Below are 25,520 nucleotides of genomic sequence, written 5' to 3' on the forward strand. Positions count from 1 at the left end.
CGTGGCAGGACACTACAAAGGCTAATCAGTCTGAGATTATCCATACTGACCTTAGACTGTATCAGGTGACTGGGTATCCATACATTGTAATGACCTTGAACATAAATACTAACATAAAACAAATGTCCATGTAGCTACATTACAAAAAAATTAATCTCTTATAATGCTGATGAAAAAATATGTGAACCAAAAAACATTGCCTTTGTAAAAATAAACGCAGATGACAGGACAATTGTCTGCATTCAGTTAGAGGATCTTTGCCGAGAGCAGTGCCTAAAGTGTGCAAGGCATAATCCTCCGAGCAGTTTTTGACTGGGGGCTCCTCCAAAGCCTCTTTTCATAGTTCAGAAGCAAACAGTGCATGGCAACTTACTTCAGTCCCATTGTACAAATTGACTGCTTACTGTGTGTCTATGATAGGCTTTGGAGACAGGAAAAAAGCTAGTAAGACACCTTCCCAGGCCTTGGGAAGCTCAAAATCCAGCAAAAACAGAAGACTAGATTAACGTGTCTAGGGCTTCCCTCGTGGCGCAGTGGTTGAGAATCCGCCTGCCAATGCAGGGGACACGGGTTCGATCCCTGGTCCGGGAAAATCCCACATGCCGTGGAGCAACTAAGCCCGTGTACCACAACTACTGAGCCTGCGTGCTGCCACTACTGAAGCCCACGCGCCTCCCGTGCTCCGCAACAAGAGAAGCCACCACAGTGAGAAGCCTGCGCACCGTAACGAAGAGTAGCCCCCGCTCGCTGCAACTAGAGAAAGCCCACGTGCAGCAACGAAGACCCAATGCAGCCGGAAAAAAAAAAAAAAAAAGCTTAAAAAAAAAAAAAGAATAATGTGTCTAGATACAGGATAAAATGGGATTATCTTTCCTATCATCTCTCCAAAAGCCACTTGGTAAAATGGGAATTTTCTGGCCCAGTGGCTGCACCCAGAATCTGCCCTGTGACAAGGCACTGAATGCCCTTGGGGCTCATTTTCTCAAGCTTTGGCTGGTGCCATCTGGCTCCAGCCACTACTTATACTCCAGAATTGTCATCATTTGAGGACAGTTCTTTGTTTTTCCAAAATGAAAATAGAGTTATTGTTTTTTCATATCATAAAAAGGTTACATGCTAATTGTAAATCATTTTGATAAGAAACTTCTTAGAAAGTTTAATGAAAATAAAAATCACCTTAAATTCCACAATCCTGATATAACCATCACTGACGTATTGATCACCATTTTCCTATATGCTGGCATACACAATTTCACATAAGTGGTTCTAGACGATACTATTCTGTATGCCTCTATTCACTCAGCACATCTGCACGTCTTCCCATGTGACTAGATACAGAGCCACATAATCATTTTAATGGCTGAATAATACTTTGTCATTATAAATATAATAAAATTCTTTATAAATTATAAATCATAATTAGCCAGTTGTCTATCAATGGTTATATAATTAGTTTCCAGTTGGTTAATATTATATAAAATATCACAGTGAAAGTCCTTGGGCATATATATCTGTACATTTGTGTGATTATTTTTCTTAGGATAAATTTCTAGAAGTGGGTGGATAGTCCACAAGTATACATGTTTATAACTTTAATATATACCAAGAGCTTATGAGAATGCCCATTTCCTTATACTATTAATCCTCTTTAACAGTATTTTCCAATCTGGTGAAAACAGTTTATGGTTATTTTTATATTTTTTAATAGGGTTGAATATCTTTGCAGAAGATTTTAAAGCAGAATTCCTGGGACACTCTTATCTGTGTTCTGAATTCTTAAAAAGAAGCTAAAATTGGAATGTGTGCCATGGCACACGGTATACAAAGGGCCTTTGTGGAAGGATTATATGCCAAGAATTTGTTTTCTAATCTGTTTTTATCACCATTTTATCATTGTTTCAAGTTACTTTACATATTTATGTGATAACTGGGTATTGGAAGGGGCTCTACCAGTGTGTACCCTTTTATGTTCTTTTTTTTTTTAGTCCTGCTTTGTGACCTCACTCCTGCTATTTCCCGTCGAAATATCTAAGTCCTACCCTTAATGTGTAGCACACACCTCTCTCATTCATGAAGTCATTTCTGACCACGTGTGAAACGCTGAGCAAATGCTCCAGAAGGTTAGCAGTTTCCCCTGCACTCCTCCCCCAGCCTTCTCTGCTGTTCCTGCCTCGAGTTTGGTAGAATCAGAATCTCAGCACTTCTCCAGAACCTGCAGCACAGGTGGAAAAGTTCAGCATGTCTTCTTTTTTTTTAATGTGCTCAGAGTATTTTAATTTAAAAATATGCTAGAGATTAGAGATTTCATGTATTTTGTGTATGTGTGGTCTGTGGGTCTATGAGTATTTGCCTATGCTAGTAGAAGATAGCTAGTTTCTTTTTTTTTTTTTTAAGTATTTTATTTATTTACTTATTTGGCTGCGTCGAGTCTTAGTTGCGGCGCGTGGGATCTTTGTTGCGGCATGCGGGTTCTTTCATCGCAGCGCGTGGGCTCTTTGTTGTGGCGTGTGAGCTTAGCTGCCCCGCAGCATGTGGGATCTTAGTTTCCAGACCAGGGATTGAACCCGCGTCCCCTGCATTGGAAGGTGGATTCGCAACCACTGGACCACCAGGGAAGTCCCTAGTTTTTTTTTTTTTTTAAAGAGAAAGAAATTGGTTTTGTTTTTTTTTTTTTTTACTTTTGAGTCATTGCATTTGGACTTACCACTGCACTCTTTTTTTTTTTTTGGAATATAGTTGATTTACAATGTTGTGTTAGTTTCTGCTGTACAGCAAAGTGAATCAGTTATACATATACATATATATACTTTTTTGAAGATTCTTTTCCCATATAGATCATAACAGAATATTGAGTAGAGTTCCCTGTGCTTATTAATTATCTATTCTATATATAATAGTGTGTATATGTCAATCCCAATCACCCAGTTTATCCCCACCCTCCGCCAGTATGTCTTAAATGATTTTATACTGTTTCATATCTCACCTTCCCAACAACACTGTAAAGTCTTCAAGGCATGTGCTAATTCTTGGAGTTCTTTGTAAATCCTAATAGCTCTAAGCACATCACTGAGTACCATGCAGAGGGGCTTAACGAAACAGCAACAGCAAAGATTCTTTATCTTTCCTTATTTTGTTAGAGTAGTAAAAACATCAATCACATGGGGAAAAAATAACGATTAATGTCTGGCACTGTGCTAAGTGCTTAACTCAGGTTATTTTATAACGTACTTCTTCATATATTTTATAATGTACTTCTTCATACACCTGGCCATTGGTGCTGCTGAGATTCTAATGCAGACGTGAATCTGAAGTCCCCTTGGTTTCCCTACTTTACACATTTTTGCATTGATAGTATCATTTCAAAAGACCCAGAAAATTATTACCTCTGCAACTGCTCCATTGTAACCTTACTGCAATAGAGATTTTTTTGTTGTTGTTCTTTTGTTTTCTCCTCTGTACTTGCTATTTTTTTCCTTCTTGAGCCTTGAAAACTGAAACAGTGATACCTATGCTTGTTATCCGGGACTTATTTATACTGACATCGTAGTATCTTACCAAATGTAGCCTGCAACTTCATTGGAAAACATTTTCCTTTTCTGACTCACTTGTAGTTAAAAACATTTTGAAAATAAAATCTGACCACATTACCCTGCTTTGACAGTTGAGAGTTTTAGGATAGCTACAGAGTAGATGTTTATGTCTGCGACTGTCTCAGCAGCGGGTCCCATGATTCCCTACTCTTCCCTCTCTCGTACCCATCCTTCGCTTGCCTTTATCCCTATTTGAGTTTCCTATTGCAGCCCTGTTTCTCTCTCATTCTCCCTCTCACCCCGCTTCCATTCCTGTATCATCTCTATCTCTCCCATCCCATCTCCTCCATCACACCTCCACCCAACTCCCTTTCCATCTGTATCTCAATCTCTCCATCCCTATCTTTATCCCCATTCCCATCTCTATTTCTATCTGTACACTTTCTCTATAAAAACATATGCAACCTGTACATCCTAGGCTTCACAGTCTCCTTGAGGTCACATTTACATATACGCCCAAATTTAAATGGAAGCACACACTTCCCTCCCCATTGCAGTGTGCTGACTTACTTCTGAGAATAATACCTTACTTGCAACAGAAGCAAGGTCAGGTTCATATCTTTTATCTGGCCTCTGGACAAGGACACTGTGTCACTTTTCCTGCTGTCTCTGTGAGAAGGCTTGCTCCCAAAGTCATTGTGTGACGCTAGAGTGTGCCCATCACTCTAGCACCCCAGGTGCAGTCAACAAGCACCTGCACAGACACACACACACACACACACCCCTACCTTAGTCACCTGGGCTCCACAGAAGCGTATATTATGCCCAGAATCTCACTAAGTCTCTCGTGAAAACAGCTTCTTAGATTTTTGGTCTTCAGCTCTTCTTTACCTTTTAACAACACGTGGATATCTCCCCTGGCCCCTGGTTTTCAGTCATAGAGCAGGCCTAAAGCCATACTTAGAATCAAAGTGTTTCTCACTAGAAAAATAATCCACAGAGAAGCAACTTGATCTGCTTCAAGGTCTTTCCTTATCCTGCAGAGATTCTTTTTTTTTTTTTTTTTAATTTATTTATTTATTTTTGGCTGTGTTGGGTCTTCGTTGCTGGGCGCGGGCTTTCTCTAGTTGCGGCGAGCAGGGGCTACTCTTTGTTGCGGTGTGCGGGCTTCTCATTGCGGTGGCTTCTCTTGTTGCAGAGCACGGGCTCTAGGTGCGCGGACCTCAGTAGTTGTGGCACGTGGGCTCAGTAGTTGTGGCTCGCGGGCTCTAGAGCGCAGGCCCAGTAGTTGTGGCACACGGGCTTAGTTGCTCCGTGGCATGTGGGATCTTCCCGGACAAGGGCTCGAACCCGTGTCCCCTGCATTGACAGGTGGATTCTTAACCACTGCACCACCAGGGAAGCCCCTCTCCGGAGATTCTTGAGCCAACTTTTCCTCTTCTTTCTTGCCTATTAAGAAACCAAAGCCAATGGTTTGTCCTATAACAACAGTCTGCTCCAAGGATGGAACCATAATTGCTGTCAGCTTTGAAAGGACCTGGTGTTCTGTAATTTGTTGGGTCAGATTGAGTCTGGTTTGGTGTATTGTTTATGTTTGTTTATTTTGCCCAGTAAATATGCAACCAACTTAGACCCAGTATTAGTCAGCTTGGGCTGCTGTAACAAAATACCATAGACTATGTGGCTTAAACAAGGAACATTTATTTCTTGAAATTCTGGAGGCTGGGAAGTTCAAGATCAATGTGTCGACTGATTTCAGTCCTTACATGGCAGAGAGAGAAAGAACTCTGGTTTCTCTTCCTCTTCTTATAGGACACTAATTCCATTGTGAGGAATTTATGACCTCATTTACGCCCAATTACCTCCCAAAGGCCCCACTTCCAAATACCATCGCATTGGGGGTTAAGGCTTCAACATATGGATTTGGGTGGGGGGACACACAAACATTCAGTCCATAACAGGCCACAGGTTCATCCTGAGGTCTGGCTTGAAGCACATGAGAATTTCTTCCAAACCTCGGTCCAAGAGTGATGTAGGTAATGAGCTTGTCTCCTCTTTCATATCAAATGTTTGTTTGTGTTTCAATTCCTATTGTACATAGTGCTGTGCTTTGGAATGGCTTCAGATATCTAATAAACAAATCCTTCAAAATAATTAAAATGCATTTTATTCCTTGGTTTGTGTGTGTGTGTGTGTGTGTGTGTTTCCTACAATTTTCTGTTGACATCTACCAATAAAGGCAAGGAAGTGACCCATGTCAAAAATACTTTTATGCTGGTGATCAGATACTAGTCTTAATTCACCTATTACTTATGCTATATAACATGCCAAGTTACTTTATCTCTGAGAACAAGAAAGGAGAAAGTGCTAAATTGGCAGGAAAAAAAAGTTTCGACTTTCTTCTAGAATGCAAGTTGTAAATATTTTGCAGGATCTCAATTGTCTGGGAGCTTTTGCACAAGTCATGGGAATTTCTGTGGATTTAAACTAGAGTGATAAACCATCTCATCCTAAATTCTGTGATTATGTCTTGCTACTGCAATGCCTTCTTTAAAGATTTCAAGCAAACTAAAAAAATAAATAAACACCTTATTTAGAAAGAAAACTTTATATGTCAATTATATCTCAGTAAATCTGGAAGAAAAAAATCATACCTGTTTTCTCAAAAATCTTCTTTGGAAATTGACTGTTTCCAAAAATAGCTTTAATAATAAGTTGCAGCAGGTTTACAGAGCTGGGATGTTGAATTGAGAAGCAAAAAAAATTGATCCTCTGTCCTAAGATCATTCAATGTTGGGTGCATTGGGAGATGTTCAAAAGATGCTTTGTGGAGATAAATTTGGGGAGGGTTTTTCATGGGAAATTTTTATTTTTGTTGTAGGCTGCTTTGCTTAGTTGCAAATAAGAAAACTATTTACTGCTAAGTAAATAAAACAAACTCTTTTACTGATGACACTTTATTCTATTGTAACAATTCTTTGTAAATATTTTGACAGTAGCATGAAGACATAGGGTGCAAATAAGAGAGCAATCTGTTTTCAAAAAATACGCTTTTCTTAAAACAAAAATTTATATTAAAAATAGGAAAAAAACCCGGAGAATTTTCTGTAGATTACTCAAATTTGTGGATATAATTATCAGTTTTTAAAAAATATTTGCTTTGTTTTCAAATTGAAGTCTTCACGCTTCTGAAATTATGCAAAACATTGCAAATCATAAATTGTCGATATAATGTAATGTAACATCAACAAAAATTAGTGAGTTCTGTTTATTTCATATATCTGATAATTCCTTTCAGGAAGAGGGCTTCATACTGAAACGTGGGCCCTATAATTTTCTTCCTTTTTAAGAAGAAGCCTGCCTCTTTCTATTCTGTTTGCTTTGTCAGTGAAAGAAGGTGGAGTATTTGTTTTTTAATTAGCCCAATATTGATCCAAGTAATAGTTTTTCAAAGTTAGGTCCTGATTCAGTGCTGGCTGTCATCACTCATTGCTAACTAGGTTTTTAAATTGCAGGGCTGCTGTTTACTGAGCTCATCATGTGCCGATTACTGTGCCTTAACAACTTTATCTTTTATTTTATTTAAATAACACAACAATCAAATATAAGTAGTATTTTCACCATTTTATAGATTATGAAACTGAAGCTTAGAGTTAATTAATAAGCTCAAGGTCATATAACAAGTATGTGGAAAACCAGATTTCAATCCCAGGACTCCAAAGTTTGGGCACTAACCATTGTGTTATATACACCCATGCTTCTTTCGTTTATTTAGCTATTCATGTAGCAAATACTTTTCAAGCACGTATTATGTGCTAGGGGTTGTGGATACAGTGGTGAACAAAAAACAGATATAGTCCATGCCATTATGAAACTGACAGGCCAGCAGAAGAGACAGCAATTACAGAGATGTGTGCATGGTAAATTCCACGAGCAGAGAAGTACAGGGTGTCAGGGAGCACAGGGCAAGCACAGCCAACCATACAAGTAACCTGAAGGAGGGCATCAGAATAGGTTTTCAGAGGAAGAAACATTTAAGCTGGAGCCTGAGAAATGTCTTGGGATTGGGTAGGTGAAGGAACTAATGTTTTCAAAAGTTAAGAGGTAAGATAGAGCCTGGCACAGTAAAGGAAATGAAGCTCAGAATACCTGAAAATGTGGGTTCCAGGAATGGGTTGACAACAGATGAAACTGAGAATCGATCAAAGGTCAGCCATTAAAAGGGTTTGGATGTTGTGTTATGGGCACCGGAGACGTTAAAGAATCTTAGGAGAATGAAATGATCACTCTGGGCTAAATCCCTCTCTCAACCTCTATCTCTCTCATCTCTCTCTCCCTCCCCCACCTCTCATTTTCCCCCCACACCCCTCTCACATAAATTAGAGCAGGAACCAGTAAAATTGGAGGTGGAGTGAACTTGCAATAAGTCAGATAAGAGGTGAGGATCCTTTGGACTAAAGTAGTGGTGGGGGAATGGAGAAAAGTGGATAGATTGAAAAATGGGTAGGGGTGGACCCGAGACAACTGAGTCATTAGTTGGAAGCTGGGGGAGAAGGAGTCAAGAATGACTTCTAGATTTCTGCCTTGAACAAATGATTAAGATCATTCACGGAGACAGAGAATACAAGAGACTTTGGGGGAAAGCTAATAGGTTCAGTTACACAGAGGGAAATGACTTAGTAGAGATGAACACATTTCATTTGGCAATTAGAAGTCATTAGCCATCACTGGGAGTGGCCAAGTCGTGGCAGAAACCCGACTCTAGCAAACTGGTAAGTAAATGAGAGGTGAGGATGTTAGGACCTGAGTGTATATTACATGTTAAGGAGATAGAGTATTAGCTAAAGCAGAACATGTGGTCTGGTAAGAGCTGTTTCAATAAAGAGTGGTCTTAAGTGTATGTCTATGGAAGGGAATGATCAAGAACTGGTAGAGAGGGATAGGGTGAAAATGAAGGAAAACAAGCTTATTTTAAGATACAAGACTCCTAAAGAGGCAGGGTGGGGAGAAAATCAAGAGGACGGGTGGAGGTTTTTACCAGAGGAGAGACAGCTCCCAATCTCTGAGGCCAGAGGGGGAATAGGAAGGATGGGTGCGGATGTGCCTAAGTTTGGGATGGGGGAGAGAGGAAGACAGAGTTGGGTGGACTTGAATTTGAGGGGATTCCCACCTAATGACTGCAGGTTTTTGAGGTCTATCAGAATAGTCTGCATTTCTAAGCAGAAGAATTTATGTTAGGAAGAATATTTTTCTTAAATTGGCAGTTAAAAATACGTTAGTTCTTTCACATTTAAAAATGTATTTATCTTAGCAAATTCCTAAACTTTATGCAAGATCCATAGGCTATTGTACAGTGTCACCTTGACCCCCAAAGGGGACAGATTAAAGACGTGTTTTCCAAAAATCTTTCCCCTAAAATTTTATTTTTGATTAGAAAAAGATAATATAAGTAATCTTAACATTAAACATCGGTTATACTCTGTTATCAAATAATTGTAGTTTCACATTTTCTCTAAATTTGTCAAATGGAACAGAGTGTTATATTTATATTTAAATACCTTTGATTCAGTCTTTATGATATTTGACTTTCAAATAAGTATATGATTTGGCATTAAGTCCTTTGGGAAAAAAATAGGTCAGAGATAGCCATTGTTTAGTGTTTCTATAAATGGAGCTTCTCTTTCAATTTGCAATAAACAGCCCTTTCTCCATCTGCCAGCCTTAGATCTAAGGGGCCATTAAGTATAGGCACTGAACATTTTAAATACCGACATTTGGATGACCTCAGGCATAATATACGCATCTCCTCACTTTTTAGATGAACTGAAAAAAAAAGCACTGTTGAACGTTATTTACATTCTGTATTAGTTTGCTAGGGCTGCCATTACAAAGTACGATATACTGGGTGCCATAAAATGAGAAATTTATTATCTCACAGTCCTTGAGACTAGGCAGCCATGCTTCCCTCTGAGATTCTGGGCAGAATCCTTCTTTGCCTCTTCCTAGCCTCAGTTGGAGGCCTGGAGTACCTGAGGTTCCTTGGTTTGCAGCTGCATTAGTCCAATCCCTGCCTCTGCACCTGTCTGAGACTGTGTCCAAATTTCCCCTTCATGTAAGGACACTGGTCATATTGGATTAGGACCCCCTCTCCGCCCCCCCGCCATGACCTCATTTTAACTTGACTACTTCTCTAAAGACCCTGTTTCCAAATAAGATCACATCCTGAGGTACCTGGTATTAAAACTTCCACGTATCTTGGGGAGGAGCACGTGCTTCAACCCAAATGTGCTCTATTAAATGAGCACGTTTTGTTTTAAGACCAAGTCAGATTCATATACTCCTTTAAAAGGAACACTTTTGATTTTCCATGTTTGTTTTTAAATAATTCAAACTAATAATGACTTTGACATCTTCACAGTCATAAAATATCACTTTGGTGGCTGCGTTTATTCTTCTTCAGTTGTCTTTCCACCAATGGTGCTAAAAGATAACATGGAAACGCTTTCGAAATTGAAATTTGAGCCCATCTGTTTCCTTGTACACACTTTGGTGGGACTATTTATGAACTAAGATGAGGAGATAAGGAGGCGAAGAGGAAAAAGTAAATGTAATAATACACCCCAGAAACCATTCTTTAGTTGATTTTCTAAAACTAGTTTGATAATCTCAAGCTTAATGATAAATTAGTTATTTCCAAATATGCAACTAAAAGATTACAAAGAAAATCATCATTTCAAAATGAATGGCATTTAGTTTATTAATAGGATGTATTAATTTATTAATAACAAAGACGTAGCTATAGCAATGTCCATGCGGTTTAATAAAATTTTTGACAATATTTGTCAAAGTTCTTTCTTTTAGAAATGTATTTTGTCTAGTCATACATCCAGTCAATAAATATTTTTAAATGTTGTTTGTATGCTTGGCAAGATTCTACAATGTAGCAGTGAACAGAACAGGAAAAGTAACCCCTGCATTTTGGTGTTTATATCCCAATGGGGGAGATGGACAGAGGAGAAGGAAAATAAGCTGTTCTGTTGAGAATAGACTGAAGAGGAACATGGGCCAAAGGAAGAAGATAAGGTAGGAGATTGTTGAGTCATCCAGGTGAGAGATGGCCGGCTTGGACCAAGGTCATAGCAGTGGAGGTGGTGAAAAATGGCTGGATTCTAGGTGAATTTTGACAATAAAGCCAACAAGATTTGTTGACAGATCAGCTGTGGAGTATGAACAAAAGAGAGGAGTAAAGGATAACCCCAGCTTTGTCCTGAATAAAACAAATAACTTGAGGGGTGTGCTTCTTTTAAACTATATAGTGAAAAAAAAAAATCATTACAGCTGAAAGTTGTTAGGAGCAGTTTTCCAAGCAGATTTAAAGGTGGGCTGGAGGGCAGTTATTGCCTTTGGGATATTTATTCCGAATTGAATTAAATAATTAAGGAAATGGAAATGCTTATGCAATCTGTCATAGGAAACAGAAAAGAATGGGAACTATCTTCTCACTTTTGCCAAGCAGAGGTGGAAAATAATCACAACAGTGCTTTTATAAAGGGAGTGAAGGAGAAACATATCATACATAACATTAAAAAAACAAAACGACTTCACCTTGTTTCTGGAAATACTGGTAATGTCTAATCAGATTTTCTGAATAAGATGACAGAACCTTTTAGAAGTTGAATTAACTTTATCTGGCTCGTGTCAGTGGTTATGATCATGATTTTACAGACCTAGTCCAGCTGCTTTGGCATTCTTAGACAGTTTAGTGTGGCGGGCTCCTTGCCAACCACTGGGGGGTAGCTTGCTCCACATCTGCCCGTCAACCTCTCTTCCCTTCCCACTCTCCTCTCGGTTCCTGTTGTTTAGCTTGCTGTTCCTGCCCATCAGATAACTGGAAGAGCATGCGAACACTCTAGGCTGGTCCTGGGATGGGCGGTTCCCCCATACCCTGTCTCTCAGCCTGTGAAATAGCTCCCACCTGAAACCTGGAAACCAGAGGCGGGAGTGGTTGGTCTGGCTCTGGAAATGAGGGGCCATTGTGTGTACACAGGTTTCAAGATGCTAGGAATACACCTTGAGGTCCAGCCTTTGCGTTGAGACCTCTTTATATACTGCACAGAAGGCCATCTGGGGAATATGTCAGGCCATGATTTTGCATCATTTTCAGCAAGACTGACTATGCTTGACCATGTGTATGTCTCAAATAAAGTAAAGCATTATCTGTGCCATGGGTTCTTTCTTTAGGTCTTTTCAAGTTCAGTTTTATTGGTATCACTAGGTATCCAGCAATCACAAATTTTAAACCCGAGGATATGTATTTAGTAATTTAAAGTAAAATGCTATAATTTTTGTATTATAAAATGTTTTAAGAGCTCTTTCCCCAAGAGGGAAAAGCACTTAGTAAAAGACTGCCCAATAATTGTGAAACTAAAAGTGATAACGGTAAGTGAGGACCTGGGTTGGTCCTGGAATGAGATGAGTGATTTGGCCCTTTCCTTTGCTGAGGACTAAACCCTTCATGCTGCAGATCTCCTTGATAGCCATGTGATATTTACCACTAAGGGGCTCTAAGATTCTTGCAGATGTGTAGATACCTGCTGATGGAGCCATGATATGCTGGTAATGTTTCAAGGTAGCTTTGTACTTTTCCACATCACTGATTTGGATCAAACACCCAAAGCATCTTTCTCCTTAATTGATGTGCATGTGCTTGCCCTATTAATGCAAAGTTAAAAATGCTAAAAATAATTTTAGTACATTAACATTTTATAATTTTGGATATATAGGCATACACTTGTCCATGCAAAATGACCTTCTTTGTTTCTTCCTTTTCTTTTCCTCCCTCCCTCCCTCCTTCTCTTCCTTCCTTCCTTCTTCCTTCCTTCCTCCTTTCTTTCTTCCTTCCTTCCTTCCTTCCTTCCTTCCTTCCTTCCTTCCTTCCTTTCTTTCTTTCTTTCTCTTTCTTTCTTTCTTTCTTTCTTTCTTTCTTTCTTTCTTTCTTTCTTTCTTTCTTTCTTTCTTTCTTTCTTTCTTCTTTCTTTCTTTCTTTCTCTCTTTCTCTCTCTCTCTCCCCTCCCTCCCTCCCTCCCTTCCTTCCTTTTTCTTTCTTGATAGAAAGAAAGATAATTGAAAGTCAAGTAGACAGCGTTAGGCCTTTAACATGTTCAGTGAGAATTAGAAAACTACAGAGCCTGACCCAGGTTATAAATTTTTTAAAATTCATATTCTGTGAGAAATCTGAGGGCACCTAATTACCGTTGACCATCAACTTTGACATCATCGCTTTTTTACTTTCTTCTGAGGCAAGAGATACCTAATTTCAAGATTTCATGAACTCTAGTATACTAAGTATTTTCATAATCTTCATAAAAAAACAAAAGACCCTCCATGAGTTGAAAATGGGCTTTGACTTATTTCTCCAGTAGTGGTGCTAGATTTGCCCTGATCAGTCTGTACTCTTGTGCTTTTGATGCTTTGGGTTCAATGCCACGCTGTGAGAGAGGTTTGCTGGATTTGCCAGCTTGTGCAACAGAACGGACGTGGCCAGCTAACCCACAAGAGGTTCAATCCGTCCCTCTGGCTGTGCTAGCAGTGGTCCCACAGCAGGTCACTGAGTTAACGAGGTTACCCTGGAGAGGATGTTCAAGGAAATTTGGCACCTGCCTCAGCCCAGTAATGTGCTTACTCAGGGTGAAGGTATGGAGGTTGGTCCAGTTTATCTGGGGTACCTCCTGTTCCCTGTTTACGTCCTGCTTTAACCTCTCTCTTATCTTTTATGTTTATAGTATCCTCTTTTCCTTCCCTTATCCCACACCATCCCACTCTTGTCAAAACTCCCTTTCTAGAAAGACACTGGTGTGTATGTGAAAGCCCAAGCATGAGGTTCTTGAATGTTAAGTTTACCTCCAAAGGGTCGTTTTTCTCTTTGCAGCTATCAAAAGGTAATTGCCAACCATATCCCAAATAAAGGATTTTGGTATTTAGACATTTTTCTTCAAATTTTGCCACAGTGAGTAACAAATGTCTGACAGAGAGTAAGAGAAGCATTTTTTGCATTTATTCATTTTTTTATTTTATAGCGGAAACCCCCAATGGTGGTAGATGATCTTTTTGAAGACATGAAAGATGGTGTGAAGCTGCTTGCTCTGCTGGAGGTCCTGTCTGGGCAGAAACTGGTAAGGATGTTTTCTGTGACCAGACTTGTCAAATTGTTCCCATTTGGAATTTGGGGACTATGGAGTTGGGAGTATAAGGGGTGCTACCCATGTAAGAGAAAGTTTTTCTCTTTTGTGGTTGGTAATACACAGGAAGCACTAGTCTATGGGTCACTTCTGGGAACAAGGAATAAATTTCCTTTCTCGTTCCTGCATACCCGTAGTAGATTTAAAACATTATGTGTAGTGGTAGCAAGCCTAGAAGTAAGAGTAAAGAACTTCATCGATAATCAATCCTGGTTAACTACTGCATCTGTACGGCATCCAGGAAGATTTGTTGGAAATTAACATCTAATGCACTTTAAGTGCTTACTTTCCATTTGGAAAGGATTGTTGGTCCATATCTGTGTACTTATATAGTTGTTGAAAATTAAGCCTTGAAATCAGCGTGGCATTTTTCATCCGCTTATGGACATTCTCTGTCATCAGTCATTTGTAATAGGAACAGCATGTTCAGAATCATTTGTTGTTAAGCTCAGTGGAACCAGCGGAGTGAAAAACAAATTGACAGTGACCTATAAAATCTGTTTTTCTACATTACTCGAATACTAAAATATTTATTTCTTTCTGGCTTATGTTTTTTCGTTTCAGAGTAGTAGAGAAGTGAGTAGTTTGCAAACATAGATTATTTATGTGATGTTTGCCATAATTTTTAAAAGGCTCTCTGAAATAATCTTCAGAATGTTGTATAATGCACTAGACATGGGGTCCAAAATTGGGGGTACTTATTTTTTTCTTAATCTGTTGCATCATGACAAAGAGCTACACAGTCATTATTACTTGGATAATTGATTTTTTTAAAAGTGTTTTTGCCTGATCATAAATTTCCAGTTCATTTCTTGCGGGGAGCCTTCACCATAGCTTTTGTAACAGAGTTGTTTCTGGGAAGATACAAACTGGTAATAATAATTTGTGTGTAAGTCATTATCTACTTGAATTCATATTATAGCAGATGCTTTTGGTGCCCCCAGCGCCATCTCAGATCACCTCTGATTCCAGTAGCCGCAGGAGTGGACGTGGTCCACCCCCTCCATCAGCATCTCAACTCAAGCACTGGCAGCCTGTCTCTGGGTTTCTGCCCTCAGGACTTTTATCAAAGCTGCAAGTTGCACAAGGCAGCCCTGAAGTGTGGGAGAGTTAATGGTCCCAAAGGGAATGGGAGTCTGAATAAAAATTCCAGCCTGGCATTTGTAGGAGGGATGATTCCAAGGCTTATTTCACACATGAGGTAGAGTGCCCCATTGGATCCCCAGCAGAACTGAGCCGTGGTTGCCCATTGTGGAGACCCTTAATAGCACATCGTACTATTATTGATGATTATTTATTGATTTTTCCTCCTTCCCTGTTTCACTCTCCATGCATCCTCACTCCTGCTACCTGGGATCACCTCCTCGGTCACCTGCATGCACCCAGGTTCTTATCTCAGGCTCCGCATTGGGAGAAATCAAAGAAGACACACGTGAAAAGCCAATTTGGAATAAACAGATATATGCATGAGCTAAATAAACTGGATTAACATTAGGATGTGGGAGTCATTGACCTGAAATATATACTCCCTTGGTGGCCTGATGTAACTGGCTATCTTCATATACCCTTCTGAATTAAGCTATTTACTTGAACTGAGGGAACCTTCATTACAATTCAAATGGGTATTTAAGAAGCCTGTCATTCTAAGTGTCATTATGATTCTGCCATTGTACTCGGCCAACAGTATACAGAAACCTCAATGGGCATTACCTGCCAAGCTGAGTGATTCTAGGAAGAGTGTATATTTTGATACAAGAATCCTACTTCTCTTTAAGTGCTCTACTCATTCAGATGTGGTTACAATGGTAGGATCTGGAAGCTAGAAGCAATTTCAGAAAGAATCTCAGCATTCTCATTTAACAGGTAGAGAAACTGAGACACAGAAGGACAGTTTCTGATTTAACCTTTATTATTTATTTTTACTGAGCCCTTCAAGATTCTAAATTATATAAAATGAAATTACTCTGAAATTAAAAATAAACCATCGCAATGGTTATTTAAATTTTGTACATGTAGACATTTTAGTTCAGGACCACATTAAGATGAAAAGCATCATTTAAAGGACTGAGTATCCTAGGCATTCTTTTAGAGCTTTCAAAGAGAGAATGTGAACAAAAGCATTTCCCTCAGGAGCATTAGCACTGTTCGGGAAATCTATAATTATCTCATACGTACAACTCTATTAAAGAGCACTATACTTTAACATCATGATTCACATAGCCCAGGACTCTGACTTTGGCCATGATCATCTGGGAAATTGAGCCAAATACCTTAGTATTCCCTTTACCACCAGCATCTCAAGGTAAGGGAGGACTCTCAGTATCTTAGTTTCTTTTAATAACCTATTGTGACTCTTGTCTATGATTTTATTTCAGATGCTAGGGAGTTTTGAGTTTTTATAATTATTATTCTTGGATTTCTCTGTGCCCTTTGATTATTATTCGAAGAACATTTACTCTTTGAATGGATCAGTGATTATATATCTTTAATCACACATAAAGATAGGAACACTAAATTTAATTTTATACTTAGGATTTTTTTTAAGAATGTGAAGAATTCCATAGAAAAATTAAAAATAGTAGAAGCAATATGAATAGAGCTTAAGGACTGCAGAGAAATTCATTTCTTATCTATTTTGTTAACCTTCTGTATAGTATTATTAAAGACTCCTTAACACTCTGCATTCAAGAGGAGCCTAAAAATCCACTTAAAAGTACACATGGGCATTCTTAGGAAATTGGGAGCATTGAAGGCCCCTGCACGTTCACCAGGTAACTTTGTTAAACATCAATCGTATATTGAGAGTAGAACTCAAGTCTGCAGCTGGGTTTGGCATTATCTTTTGACTGTTCAGCTAACATATCTGGAGTCTCTATTATGGATAAGGCACTGCCTTTGCCCTCTAAGGAGAACAAAGATGAATGAGGTATGGTTGGTGCCCTCAAAGAGCTTGTAGCCTGGTAGGGAGGATCACTGTATTAATTAGGGTAGGTCAGTTGTGTTAAATAGATGCAAATATGGGGTAGAACTATACAATGGATGTTTATACCTTGCTCTTTTAGCCAGGATACAGCCAAAGAAGAAAAACAGAGAAAAGGTATTTGCTTTACTAGATATCAGGTCTTACAGTGAAGCTTTATCGCATAAGATAGTGCGGTGTTAATACAGGGATGGGCATATTGACTAATGCAATAGAGTTGAGAAACAGACCAAGGCATGAATGGAAATTTAGTTTATGTCAGAGGTGGATGTCAGATCTGGGAAGGAAAGATGGTTCAATAAATGGAACAGCAAGAAAAAGGTATAGTTGGATCCTTATCTCATGGCCTCTATAGAAATCAAACATACATGGATAAAGGCCCTAATGGCAAAAATACTTTAAACTCTTAGAAAATATAGGTGAATATCTCTGAGACATCAGGACGGGGAAAAAAATAAGGCAAAAAATATTAACTATAAAAGATTGTTACCTTTGACTATTTTAAAATTGAGAACATTTTTTAATCAAAAAACTTTAAAGAGAGATAAAAAAAGTTAAAAATTGGTCAAAGATATTCACAATACAGGTTACAAAAGGATTAAGAAAGGATTATATCAAGAATATATGAGGTACATCTTCAAAACAATGAGTACAAACAACCCAAGAAAACTGGACAGCTACATGTAAAAGAATGAAATTAGAACACTCCCTAACACCATACACAAAAATAAACTCAAAATAGATTAAAGACCTAAATGTAAGGCTGGACACTATAAAACTCTTAGAGGAAAACATAGGCAGAACACTCTTTGACATAAATCGCAGCAAGATCTTTTTTGACCCACCTCCTAGAGTAATGAAAATAAAAACAAAAATAAACAAATGGAGGAACCTCCATACTGTTCTCCATAGTGGCTGTATCAATTTACATTCCCACCAACAGTACAAGAGGGTTCCCTTTTCTCCACACCCTCTCCAGCATTTACTGTTTGCAGATTTTTTGATGATGGCCATTCTGACTGGTGCAAGGTGATATGTCACTGTAGTTTTGATTTGCATTTCTCTAGTGATTAGTAATGTTGAGCATCTTTTCAGGTGTTTGTTGGCAATCTGTATACCTTCTTTGGAGAAAAGTCTATTTAGGTCTTCTGCCCATTTTTGGATTGGATTGTTTGTTTTTTTGATATTGAGCTGCATGAGCTGCTTGTATATTTTGGAGATTAATCCTTTGTCAGTTGCTTTATTTGCAAATATTTTCTCCCATTCTGAGGGTTGTCTTTTCATCTTGTTTATGGTTTCCTTTGCTGTGCAGAAACCCTGAGAAAACCATAATTCAAAAAGAGTCATGTACCACAATGTTCATTGCAGCACTATTTAATAGCCAGGACATGGAAGCAACCTAAGTGTCCATCGACATCTGAATGGATAAAGAAGATGTGGCACATATATACAATGGGATATTACTCAGCCATAAAAAGAAACGAAACTGAGTTATTTGTAGTGAGGTGGAGGTACCTAGAGTCTGTCATACAGAGTGAAGTAAGTCAGAAAGAGAAAAACAAATACCATATGCTAACACATATATATGGAATCTAAAAAAAAAAAATTGGTTCTGATGAACCTAGGGGCAGGACAGGAATAAAGATGCAGACTTAGAGAATGGACTTGAGGACGTGGGGAGGGGGAAGGGTAAGCTGAGACGAAGTGAGAGAGTGGCATGGACATATATACACTACCAAATGTGAAATAGCTAGCTAGTGGGAAGCAGTCGCATAGCACAGGGAGATCAGCTCAGTGCTTTGTGACCACCTAGAGGAGTGGGATTGGGAGGGTGGGAGGGAGATGCAAGAGGGAGGGGATATGGGGATATATGTATACGTATAGCTGATTCACTTTGTTATACAGCAGCAACTAACACAACAATGTAAAGCAATTATACTCCAATAAAGATGTTTAAAAATAAATAAATAAATAAGTAAATAAGTAAACAAATGGAACCTAATGAAACTTAAAAGCTTTTGCACAGCAAAGGAAACCACAAACGAGATGAAAACACAACCCTCAGAATGGGAGAAAATATTTGCAAACGAAGCAACTGACAAAGGAGTAATCTCCAAAATATACAAACAGCTCATGCAGCTCAACATCAAAAAAATAAACAACCCAACAAAATTGTGCAGAAGACCTAAATAGATATTTCTCCAAAGAAGACATACAGATGGCCAACAAATGCATGAAAAGATGCTCAACATCATTAATTATTAGAGAAATGCAAAGCAAAACTATAATGAGGTATCACCTCACACTGGTCAGAATGGCCATCATCAAAAAATCTGCAAACAATAAATGCTGGAGAGGGTGTGGAGAAAAGGGAACCCTCCTACACTGTTGGTGGGAATATAAATTGGTACAGCCACTATGGAGAACAGTATGGAGGTTCCCTAAAAAACTGAAAATAGAACTACCATATGACCCGGCAATCCCACTCCTGGGCATATACCCAGAGAAAACCATAATTCAAAAAGATACATGCACCCCAATGTTCATTGCAGTACTGCTTACAATAGCCAAGACATGGAAGCAACCTAAATGTCCGTCAACAGAGGAATGGATAAAGAAGATGTGGCACATATATACAATGGAATATTTCTCAGCCATTAAAAAGAATGAAATACTGCCATTTGCAGCAACATGGATGGTCCTAGAGATTGTCATACTGAGTGAAGTAAGTCAGACAAAGAGAAATATTGTATGATATCACTTGTATGTGGAATCTAAAAAGACATGATACAAATGACTTTATTTACAAAACAGAAACAGACACACAAACTTAGAGAACGAACTTATGGTTACCAGGGGGGAAGGCTGGGGGGAAGGGATAGTTAGGGAGTTTGGGATTGACATGTACACACTGCTATATTTAAAATAGATAACCAACAAGGACCTACTCTATAGCACAGGGAACTCTGCTCAATGTTATGTGGCAGCCTGGATGGGAGGGCAGTTTGGGGAGAATGAATTCATGTGTATGTATGGCTGAGTCGCTTTGCTGTGCACCTGAAACTATCACAACATTGTTTATCGGCTATACTCCAATATAAAATACAAAGTTAAGAAAAAAGATGTGGTACATATATACAATGGAATATTACTCAGCCATTAAAAGGAACGAAATTGTACCATTTGCAGGGTTGTGGATGGACCTAGAACCTGTCATACAGAGTGAAGTAAGTCAGAAAGAGAAAAACAAATATCGTATAATATCACTTATATGTGGCATCTAGAAAAATGGTACAGATGAACTTATTTGCAAAGCAGAAATAGAGACACAGATGTAGAGAACAAGCATATGGATACCAAGGCATGGGGGGTGGTGGGATGAATTGGGAGATTGGGATTGACATATATACACTACTATGTATAAAACAGATAACTAATGAGAACCTACTGTATAGCACAGGGAACTCTACTCAGTGCTCTGTGGTGACCTAAATGGGAAGGAAATCCAAAAAAGAGGGGATATATGTATGCGTAGAGCTGATTCACTTTGCTGTACAGCAGAAACAAACACAACATTGTAGAGCAACTATACTCCAATAAAAATTAATAAAAAGAAAAAGAAACAGACTTGCCAAAGAACAGAGGGTGAGGTGCTCACACCACTGTTGAGCAGGGCAGTGCAAATGAAGACCACCATGAAAGACCATGTTACATACATTCAACTGAAAATAATTTTTTAAAGATAACTATCAAAATCAAGTGTTGGACAAAATATGTATCCACAGGATTATTCTTGTATTGCTGATAAGAGTGAGTAGTATAAACACTTTGGAAAAGTTTGGCATTAGATTAGAAGTTCAAAAGTCACATTCCCCCTGACTCAGCAATTCCACTGTTAGGTATACATCCAAGAGAAACTCTTTATACTTGTACCAAAGGTGGGATGTACAAGAATGACCTATCAGCACAGGTCACATAGGAATAACCTGGAAATAACTCAGATTCACATCAGAAGGAGAGTAAATAAATGGCACAGAATATGGCTGTCAAAATGAATGAAATACAGTGACAGGAAACAATATGGATGAATGTTAGCAATCTTATTATGTGGAAAAGTAAGTATCAAAAGATTAATACAGTGGTATTCTTTATATAAGAGCTAAGAACTGAAATAAATATTCTTTTTAAGAATGCAATAAATGAAATGAATGTGTATAAAAGGGAAAACATTGGACTGGGTTTATTGTGATTGTTGCCATGGTGTAGGAGTGCAGGGGGATGGAATGAATGGTAATATTGAGGGATGTGGCTTTTGTACTTAATTTCTGGGTCCTGGCTTTGTTTTAGTTGTGGGTTCCTAGGTGCTTTTTACATTATAAAAGATAATTAATCAAATAACTAAATAAGTGGGCCATGCAAGAAAAGGATAAACATTTTTAAAGTATATTTTCTATTTAAATATTTGTTTAAAATGATGTCATAAAAAATTACCTGTTGTTACACTTTTAACTGGACATGAAAAGGTACTTAGTTTTGAGCTCTAATGGGAGATTGTTTAGAGTTCTAGTGCCACAGAGAAGAGACCAGTCTATCAGCTCTGCAGTCATGGACCTGTTATCTTCTTAGGTCTTGTAAATGTAACGTTATCTACTTCACTGAAATTATTTTGAGTTTTAAAATGAACAGTGTAGCACATAGAAAGCACTTACTGTTTTATTCTATTTATTAAATTATTTATTAATTTATTATATTTTGCTGAATCAAACACAAGTAACTTAGTATCCTTGTACCAGAACATACTATTTTGCAAAGAACATTTTCATTCTTACACTCCTACTTTTTAACCTTGGCTCATGTGCGCCATGCTTTTTGGTCCTTCAGGCAGAGAAACGCCACTAATACTGTCAGCAACTTTCATGTTAGTATGACTGAAAAAAAAATGTGAGTGACCAAGAGTACTTTTTTTAAGACTTTATTTTTTAGAGAAGTTTTAAGTTTATGACAAAATTGAGAGGAAAGGAGAGATTTCCCATTATCTCCTGCCCTCCACACGCACCAAGAGGACTTTTCATAAAAATACTTCCTAACTTGCAGGAATAACAGTCTTAGTAGACAACATAGGAATTTTGTGACTTTCCAACCTTAAGCACACAGAAACCTTAAGGGTAAGTGCATTCAGAAGCTGAGAATGAATGTATTTATTGAGTAAATTATACACCTTCCAAGTGCTGTGGGGATAACGGTCCTCTATGTATCTGCTAACCTTTATAGAAATTGAGTATGTTGGCTGTTCTTGAACATTCTTCAAGTATATTTTGAATCCACTTAAGTAGATTTTATAACTGTCTTTTTAATGGGTGCATTTTTACTCATTCCTATCCTTCCCCCTTTTATAGCCGTGTGAACAAGGACGTCGGACGAAGCGAATCCATGCTGTGGCGAACATTGGCACGGCACTCAAGTTCCTGGAAGGAAGGCAGGTAAGAGAGAAACACAAACAAAACACTTCAAGAAGAAAGCGTGGACATACTAATATTTTCATTGTTGATTGTTGGGTAAAAACACTGCATGCAATCTATACAACATATATGTGCAATATTATTGTAAAATCATTTTAGACTTACAGAAGAGTGGCAGAAAAAAAAGGCACAGAGATTTCATGTCTGTACTTCAGCCAGCTTCCTCTAATGTGAGGGACTTATTTGTACATAGTACATATATGTAACATAGTACAACTACCAAATAAGGAAATTAAAATTGGTATGATACTGTTAAGTAAAGCATAGAAATTAATCTAATTTCATCATTTTTTCTCCAGTGTCTTATTTCTGTTCCAGGATCCAATCCAATAACATGCCTTGCATTTTAATTGTTGTGGCTCCTTTGTCTTTTCCATTTTATGACCTTGTCTTTCTGTGTCTTTCATGACCTTAATGATAACTGCTAGGCAGTTATTTTTCATAATATCTCTCAGTTTGGTTTGTGTGATGTTCTCCCATGATTAGACTGAGGTTATACATTTTTGGCAAGAATTCCAAGGAAGTGATGTATTCTTCTCAGTGCATCAGTTTAGTGGATATAGGTAGGATTCTGACTTGTCTTATTGCTGGTGATGCTAACCTCAACCACTTGATTAAGTCATTTGCTGAGGTTTTTTTATGGTAAAGCTACTATTTTTCCATTTATAATTCAGAAATAACTTAGGGGAGGTAATTGAGATTATGCTAATATTCTCCTTTTTTTTTTTTAAATTTTATTTATTTATTTATGGCTGTGTTGGGTCTTCGTTTCTGTACGAGGGCTTTCTCTTGTTGCGGCAAGCGGGGGCCACTGTTCATCGCGGTGCGCGGGCCTCTCACTATCGCGGCCTCTCTTGTTGCGGAGCACAGGCTCCAGACGCGCAGGCTCAGCAATTGTGGCTCACGGGCCTAGTTGCTCCGCGGCATGTGGGATCTTCCCAGACCAGGGCTCAAACCCGTGTCCCCTGCATTGGCGGGCAGATTCTCAACCACTGCGCCACCAGGGAAGCCCTAATATTCTGCTTCTTGCTCACTGATTTTAGCATCAGTTGCCTTCAATAATTACTTCTGTGCTGTTTGCCTAATGATGATTTTGTTTTTCCCTCATTTCTTTTATACTTACTAATTGGAACTGTTATGTAAGAAAATGATGACCTTTCTCCCCCATTTATTTATTTATTCAATTCCTTATTTATTTCATTATGGATTCATGGATATTTATTTTATTCTATAGTTATAATCCAGTATGACTACTATTATTGTTATTATTGTTATTATTTTGTTGCTCAGATTGTTCTAGCTTTGTCCATTAAGAGTTCCTTCAAGCTGGCTCCTGTACTCTTTTGACATGGCCCCATCCTTTTTCAAGCATTTCCTTATTTTCTGGGACTACAGATTTTCCAGGTTTATCTTATATTTTCCTTACCCCAGTCCTAGAATCAACCGCTTCTCTAAGGAGGCTTTGTTCCTTTCATTAGTGAATGGCACTTAGAAACCAAGATTTGGGTGCTAGGTGTGCTCATGGCTACTGAGGTTTCATTGCCCTCTCAATATACAGATCTAGATATATGTATGTTTACTAATCTGGATATACACACATATCTATATTTCTCTCCCTTCCATCTCTCTCTCTCTCTCTCTTTCTTTCTATATAGCTTCTTCTATTATGTGTGCATGTAAACCTTTACTTCAAATTGATACTTCTGATTTCAGTCCAATACCACAAGGTCCATTTCATGATGATTTCTTTCTGTTTTCTCTGACAGTGAGAAACCTGGCTCTCATCTATAATATATTCTCTTCTTTTTCATCCCTAGTATATACACATAAAGTAGTTTTAGAATTGCTAACCCACACCTTTGTGAGAAACATATTGACTAACTGAAGAACAGTATTTGTATACAGTTCTTTCGGTCTTCAGCATTACAATATCCTGTCAAGAGACTGTTGTCCAGATTTACCTAGGTCACTTCTGTTCTCCCATCCTTTCAGTGTGATTATGTTATTCATTTGTAGTAGAGTTAAGTAATAGAGTTATATTCCATTTTGGGCAACCACACACATCCTAGTTGACTTTATTTTTTATTTTAGAGAATGAGACATTATTATGATTCTAGGAGTAAAAGTTACACTTAGAGAAGTGGCATTCCCTCCTCATCCTTGCTTCTCCGTTACCATTCTCCTTACTTTCACTCCTTTTCTCACCTCTAGGTAACCAGTTTCTCCAATTTCTGATTTATCCTTCCCGTATTTCTTTTGCAGGAATGAGCAGGTTATTTTCATACACCACCTTCTTTCTTATACAAAGGTAGCATACTAACGATACACCAGGTGCACTTTACCTTTTTCATTTAACAGTATATCCTGGAAATCCTTCAAATCAGTTCACAGAGATGTTCCTCATTCATTTTTACAGCTGCATAGTATTCCGTGGTCTGGATGTTCCAGAGTTTATTCAACCACTGTCTTATGAATGAGCATTTAGGTTGTTTCTAGCACTTCTCAAACAGAAATGATGATGCAATTAATAACTGTGCATAAGTATTTTTGTATTATTGGAAGTGTATCTTCTGGTTAAATTTTTAGAAGTATGATTGTTGGGTCAAAACATAAGTGTGTATTTTGTTTTGTTAGGTGTTGACATATTTCCCTCCAGAAGGGTTGCACCAATCCTTTTAGATTTTAGCCTTTTCTAATTTGTGGAAATTCAGGAAGTCTGTGTTTGGCAATACCAAAACCAGCTTTATAAATGGATATCCAGATACTTCTGGAAAATAGAATGATTCAGTTATTTACTTCTCTGTCTATATGCACTAAATTATTTCATTTATTCCACAAATGCGTAATTGAATATTTTCTGTAAAACGAGAATTCTGGAATATACAAAATTAAAGAAAACTAGATTCTGGCTCTTAAATAATTTACATTTTGATGAGTTGTTAGTACAGTGAATCAGTATAAAGTTCAGTCAAGTGTGCTAACTTCACACCAAAGAGAGATTCTAGGCATTAAGATAGTGTAGAAAAACAATCTTAGCTTTTAGTAGAATATTGGACATTGTTTCCAGGTCACTTTAACATCATTCTTAATGGAGTGTTTCTCTTCTTCCTTCTCTCGCTTCATGAGTTTTTCATGGAAAGCTGTAAAAAAAACCTTATTTAACAGGATATTTAGAGTTTTCCCAGTCATTTCGTCTTCCATTTTGGCTATATAATAATAGTGTCCTTCTTTGTTCTGATGTGTATTCACTGGC

At 38.1% G+C, this 25,520-nt stretch overlaps 1 protein-coding gene across 9 annotated transcripts in view; it reads left to right on the forward strand.

Annotated features, from left to right (window-relative positions):
* The window catches only part of SYNE1 (spectrin repeat containing nuclear envelope protein 1), a 442,116-nt gene that overhangs the window by 70,690 nt on the left and 345,906 nt on the right, over positions 1 to 25,520 (forward strand). For all 9 annotated transcript variants that reach the window (XM_082474323.1, XM_082474327.1, XM_082474328.1 and 6 more), the window contains exons 3-4: positions 13,607 to 13,702; positions 22,145 to 22,228. In XM_082474323.1, coding sequence (XP_082330449.1) covers positions 13,607 to 13,702; positions 22,145 to 22,228 — 180 coding nt within the window. The remainder of the gene's footprint in view (positions 1 to 13,606; positions 13,703 to 22,144; positions 22,229 to 25,520) is intronic.

The sequence above is a fragment of the Balaenoptera physalus genome (genome assembly GCF_965194825.1).
Source record: "Balaenoptera physalus genome assembly, chromosome: 9".
In the NCBI taxonomy this organism is placed as follows: Eukaryota; Metazoa; Chordata; class Mammalia; order Artiodactyla; family Balaenopteridae; genus Balaenoptera; species Balaenoptera physalus.